General features: G+C 35.8%; 1 protein-coding gene across 1 annotated transcript; it reads right to left on the bottom strand.

Moving 5' to 3' along the window:
• Window positions 1–498: 498 nt before the first annotated feature.
• Window positions 499–1,869, bottom strand: LOC131858846 (BAG family molecular chaperone regulator 6-like). Its single transcript, XM_059212310.1, has one exon. It carries the CDS (start codon window positions 1,867–1,869, stop codon window positions 499–501), a length of 1,371 nt encoding a protein of 456 aa, XP_059068293.1.
• Between the last annotated feature and the right edge of the window lie 4,561 nt (window positions 1,870–6,430).

The raw sequence follows: 6,430 nt of genomic DNA, 5'->3' as shown, positions 1-6,430 counted from the left end.
AAATATAATATATAAAAATTAAACATAAAAGATTAGGTACTCATCTCTAACAATTATGATGAAGAATTCGTATTAATTTTTCTTAGTTGGTTTTCTATAAATGAATTAATATTAATATTCAGTGTCATGCTACTAAAATGTTATTATATTAAAGAGAAAATAGATATATTTTTTTAGATAAATGTAATCTTGTGCTCTCTTCAGTGTGAGATTTTTTTCCCAAAAAAAAATTCTATATATTTTTGGATTTAAAAAAAAAAGGGATTCTATATATTTTTGGACTTTTTCTGAAGAAAAAAAAAAAATTGTATATTTTTAGTATTTTTTTTTTTCAATTTTGAAGTCAATGCACAACAACACTCATATTGTAGGTAGGCTAGTGGTGGGCTCTGGTTGCCTATGTTGTATTTTATTGCACCTTTCTTCTTTGGGTTCCGGATTTTTGCTAAATCGTAGGTATAAAGCATTTACTAGTTTCAAAACTTGAATGGAGAGAAGTCAAAACCAATCCTCCATAAAACAGGATCTCTCAGATTTTCTCCTCCTGTTGTTTGTATGTGCATCTCTTTCCTTTTTAGATCCACCACTTTTCATCTTTCCATCCCCAACCTTTTTCTTTTTGTTGCACCGAGATACTTGCTCTTCCAACTGTGAAACTCGCAGACTCAGATCATGAATAATCTCATTCTGTTTCTCACTTTTCTTCAACAGATCAGATACACTCCTCATTAATTTCTCATTCTCTTCTCTTACCAAGCCAATATCTTCAATGGCCTTTACTTGCTCTGTCATCTTATCCCCTGCTCCTTCATCATCCCTTGAATTTCCTGTTTTAATACCTTCTTCTGTGCAAGGGATTGCAGGTGATGCATCAGTCTCCAACAAGCCTAGAGATTTACAAGGGTTTTCATCATCCCTTGAATTTCCTAACTGAACACCTTCCTCTGTGCAAGGGATTGCAGGTGATGGATCAACTTTGTTTCTTTTCAAATTCTCTGCATCTTTATCAACAACATCAACCATTGTTTTTCCAGCTTCAGAAGAGCTCTGTTCAAAAACTTCTACTCCAATGTTATTATTGTCTTCTTCAGGGGAAGCCTCAATTTGCAAATCTCGCATTGGAGAAGGCAAAGACTCCTCTGCTAATGCTTTTTCACTACTCACAGAGACCTCAATTGCTCCACCTGGCAACTCCTTGCTCTTGAATTCCTCATTGGGATTCTCCTCCAAGCACCTAGCAGATCCATTTTCTTCAACAATGGTGCAATCCTCCACTGTCGCTTCAGAAGTTACTGAAACTTCTGTAGCAGCATCTTGCCTGGATTTGGGTGCAATTATGTCATCTACAGTCTCTTCCAAGTTAACCAGCTCACGAATCACAGCCTTTCTTGATTCCCGCACAAAAGGAATCACTCCCTGAATTTCGTCGAGCCTGAGCAGTAGAGACATGATCCACTCCGTCATTTTCACCCGCTCCTTCTCATCTCGTCTGATCAACTCCACAACATGTTCGTCATTCACACGCCTCCGAATTTCTGCAGCCTCTGCCTTGGTTTTCATTATAACCCTCAATTTGTTCAGAGGCCTTGACTTCCTCACACAAAACCCTAGGAAAGCCGATTGAATTTTTACAGCCGCTGTATTTTCGTCCATGGCGGGCGCCTTTTTGGATTTGGGTGTCTCAGAATCGACGAAATTGATTGGAATTGAGACGACCTTCTTGGCCTTTACCTTGGGCGTGCTCTCCGATTTTACTGGAGTTGCGTACGAATTTGCAGCGTAAGGGTTTGGATGATAGTAATGCGGCCTTTGATAAGATCGCCCTTCAGGGACTCGATCCCAAGACCCACCGAACAAAGGATTATCCATAGCAGCAAAATTACTCAGAACTCCCAACAGAAACAAAAAAATTCAATTGAATAGCCTGTAACACAAAAATCTAAATCAAAATACTCCTTCAGAATCCAGGAATACTTATGTTAATGAGATAACGGTCCATGTTTTATGGGAGCACGATGAAAGGCCTGGAGGGTTTCAGACACGCCTGTTCGAGAATGATGCCGAACCTTCTCATATATTTTTGATGTTATTTTTTCATTATATTATTATGAGAACCTTTTAATAATATATTTTTGAGGTTATTTTTATTATATTAATATTAAATCATTATTATATTATTATGTTTTAACATATTCTTATTATTATATTTTATTTATTTATTTAATTTGTAATAAGATTTCTTATAATTAATAATATTATTTTGAATCTATTATTATAATCTTATTTTAGTATATAGTCCAAGGGGTTGAGTTTAACTGGTTAAAACACTGGGTTCTCATGGTGATGGTGGAGACCCAAGTTCAACTCCCAATAGGGACATCTAAAGAGGAATTCTAAGTTGTGACTCTTGGCCTTCCATAGGATGGGGAAGGTCTTGGGGTCAATCTAATCAAACACAATAATAATAATAATAATAATTCAAAGATATGTAATGGGGATGGGGCCCCCTACTGTGGCCCCACTGGTTCATAGCTCCAGTCAAAAGCTATTAAGGCTTCGGCCAATTACCTATCAAAAAAAAAATCTTATTTTAGTATATATATTTAAAACAATGTAATTTTTTAAAAATATATTTTATTAAGAATATTAATGTACTAATCTTATAATAAATATAATATAAAATTAAAACATAATAATAAAATGATCTTTTATTTTTCATGAGTTTAATTGTCACAAATGCTTCAAATTAAATGCTTCTAGTTTTTATTGAGAGACATTTTAACATGCATATATGAGTGTAAAATATAAATAATATATAATGCAATTAAATCATCAAACAAACCTACAATATGTTGAATGAAGCTTTGCTAGTTCAAACCCCATCACATATACAATCTAAAAAAAAATTAGTGATTCAAAGATTCAATTGTTTTTAATTTAATTTTGTTTTTTATTTATTTGTTTGAAGTTTGATTTGAAGAAAAACTATTTAAATATATATTATTATTATTATTGTGGTATATTGAAACTACCTTTTCAAGGTATCCTGAGCATGATCAAACATGTCCTGGCTCGAATAGAGTGGAAAACATGGGGACCTTATGATCTTAAAGGACCATTCCAATGGATTTTATTGCAAAATCGAACAATGTTAGTGCTACGGCACTCAATTCTTACCTATCGAATTCACATGCTTGTCTTCATGAGTCGAATGTTATAGTGGAAAATATTGCTATTGCTGCTTATGAGGGACACTCCTCATGGCCCTGTGTCCATTATGCCTTAAAAATCTATTGACACTATTACAAATGAATCTTGCTATCGGTCTGATCGGCAGATGCAATAGCTTTAAAAGTTAAGTGGGCAGTTGATAGCTATAGGTAGAAATTTGCATTGAAAGTGTGAATTGATTTGAAAGATGAGTCAATAGTATGTATGAGTCGCTCACTTGGAGATGACATAGAAGACAGTGGTGCATTCAATAAGTGCGGTCCAACGAGAAACATTTGGACAAGTTGAAATATGAATGGCGATGATTGATGGAATGGTCTTGTAGTACCTTTAAGAGTTTATCAACCGGGTAAGTGCACAAAGATGGTGGTCAAAAAGAGGGGTATAAGTGGACACTTTTTTTTTGAAATCAGGTGAACCTGAACTTGGAGGCAAAATTTGAAAGTCATCCACTCAAGATATGAAGATAATCAAAGAACAAATATTGTAGTACTCTAAATCTAGTTTCCAAACTACTAAACTTTTTCAAAATTGGATAAGATTAAGGGGGTCAAATCCTTCGCGCACGAAAAACTGACCCTGATTTTTTCTGAAAAACATAACATAGTGTCTGACGTGCACATCAAAAAAGTCATAGTTAGATTTAGTATTTTGACAAATCCTTTGGCAGAAAGATAAATAAGAGTGAGCACTAGAAGATGTGTATTTTTTTGTTATTTTTTGTTGAGTCTTTTTTTTTAATGATTTTTCCAATCGAGCACATCCTGAAAATTAGGTACCTGTTCGTGCGCGAAGCATAAGTTTCACTAAACAAATCGAAAATACAATTTATTTTTTTAAATTGTAAAGAATCAAGTACACTACAATAATATATAAAGTTTTTTAAATTTGGATAAGTATATCAAAATTTATTCAAAAAATGGTGGACCTATGTTTGTGAGAACTATGGAGACACTGGTAAAAGAAATTCAATAATAATATGTTATTGTTGTTCAAATTGAAAAAAAATTATATGGTTAGAAAGTTCAGAAGATGGGTGAAAATATGGTGACAATTTTAGAAATACCCACTTGATGAAGTGTAAACCTGATGATGACAAAGTTGATAAACCAAGTTGATAAAATAAAACACATCAAAAATGAGAGAAATGGAGGGAAATCAAACTTCTAAACCGTAGCTTTGTCATCCAGGCCTATTTCCAAGCCTAAAAAGTCAAAAGCACGTACGGGGTACTTATGGTTTAAAAAGCGCATACCGGGTACTTATAGTGTAAGCAGCATGTACATGCTTGTTTCCCCATAAACAACACATACGCACTAACTTTACTATAAACAGCCGTATGCGCTACTATATAATATGATATTGTATATATAATATGTTTATATACATATAATATATTAAACATATATACACATGTAAGTGTATTGTCTCCCCCTCTCAAACGCATACAAGGTGCCTCTCTCTCTCTCTCTCTCTCTCTCTCTCTCTCTCTCTCTCTCTCTCTCTCTTCTTCTCTCCCTCCCTCCCTCCATACCCCACTGCAATTGTGTCTACACTTCTATAGAAGTAAGTGAATTTATTTCTTGTCTGCAACTTCCTCTTTGATTTTTATCATGTATGCCCTCCTAAGAAAATTGACAGATGGATTTGTGTGTGTACATTGAATAGGAGGAATAGGGTTTGAAATTGAACCACAGGTGTATTACCGTGACAAACAAGGAAACCTGTAGCAATATTCTTCTCGAATGTGTTTTTAATGAGCAGAGCAGATGTGGAAAATAGTGTCAACAAAGCAACATGATGAGTCAGAGTACCTGCAATATGTTTTTCAGAAGGAAACAATAGGTAGGAAGAGAAAGAGGGAGAGTAACATAGATTATGTCATGTAGAATGATAGTGGTGGGTATGCGAGAGTTCCCATGTTGTTACACAACGCATGTCACCTAAAGAAATTAAAGTTTGTTGTATGCATGGCAATGGTAGTATATGATGATCATCACTTGTCAAACAACTTGGAACGATACATTCCCATGAAAGAAATCAAGTGTGTAATTCCTATAGTCACAATCGAGATCAATCTTATAACCTTGCAGATTTAATAGCATCATATGTTTTAGAACTTAGGCAATACTCTTAGGGTTAGGTCAAGCTCTTACACTTGCTTTTTAGCGAAGCCTCATTGTTTGTTCACTTGGAGTCTCGATGACTGATGGATTTGTGTGTGTATATTGAATACGAGGAATAGGGTTTGAAATTGAACCACAGGTGTATTACCATGACAAACAAGGAAACCTGTAGCAATATTCTTCTCGAATATGTTTTTAATGAGCAGAGCAGATGTGGAAAATAGTGTCAATAAAGCAACATGATGAGTCAGAGTACCTGCAATATGTTTTTCAGAAGGAAACAATAGGTAGGAAGAGAAAGTGGGAGAGTAACACAAATAATGTCCTGTAAAATTATAGTGGTGGGTATGCGAGAGTTCCCACATTGTTACACAACGCCTGTCACCTAAATAAATTAAAGTTTGTTTTATGCATGGTAGTGGTAGTATATGATGATCATCACTTGTCAAACATCTTGGAACGATACATACCCATGAAAGAAATCAAATGTGTAATTCCTATAGTCACAATTGAGATCAGTCTTATAACCTTGCAAATTTAATAGCATCATATGTTTTAGAACTTAGGAAGTACACTTAGGGTTAGGTCAAGCTCTTACAATTGTTTTTTAGCGAAGTCTCATTGTTTGTTCACTTGGAGTCTCGTTGTATGATGTTCTATTCATAACTTTAAATTTAATATATCATTTTATTAGCCCACCATATGACCCCTTAGGTGTCATTACAGGTCGTATTGTTTCCTAAGAGGTCATATGGTGTCTTGTGACCCCTTAAGACCCCTCCTCTTTCCGTCCCCCCTACTCTCCCCCCTCCATATCTCTCTACCTCCCTCCATCTACCTCTCTCCCTCTCTCTACCTTCCCTCACCTCTCTCTCTCTCTCTCTCTCTCTCTCTCTCTCTCTCTCTCTCTCTCTCTCATACCCCTTCTTTTCTCCCACCCCCTCCTCTTCTCTCTCTCTCTCTCCCCTCCCTCTACCTTCCCCTCGCCACTCTTCTCTCCCTCTCCTCCCTCCCTCTCCCTCCCCCCTCTCTCCCTCTCCCTCTCCCCTCTCCTCTCCCTCCCTCCCCACTAC

The sequence above is a fragment of the Cryptomeria japonica genome, chromosome 10 (assembly GCF_030272615.1).
Source record: "Cryptomeria japonica chromosome 10, Sugi_1.0, whole genome shotgun sequence".
Lineage (NCBI taxonomy): Eukaryota > Viridiplantae > Streptophyta > Pinopsida > Cupressales > Cupressaceae > Cryptomeria > Cryptomeria japonica.
The sequence above is the reverse complement of the archived record's forward strand: the minus strand, read 5'-3'. Positions and strand labels throughout refer to the sequence as shown.

Excerpts from the sequence above, each read along its gene's own strand:
- LOC131858846 (XM_059212310.1), bottom strand. The coding sequence starts at position 1,869 with ATGGATAATCCTTTGTTCGGTGGGTCTTGGGATCGAGTCCCTGAAGGG.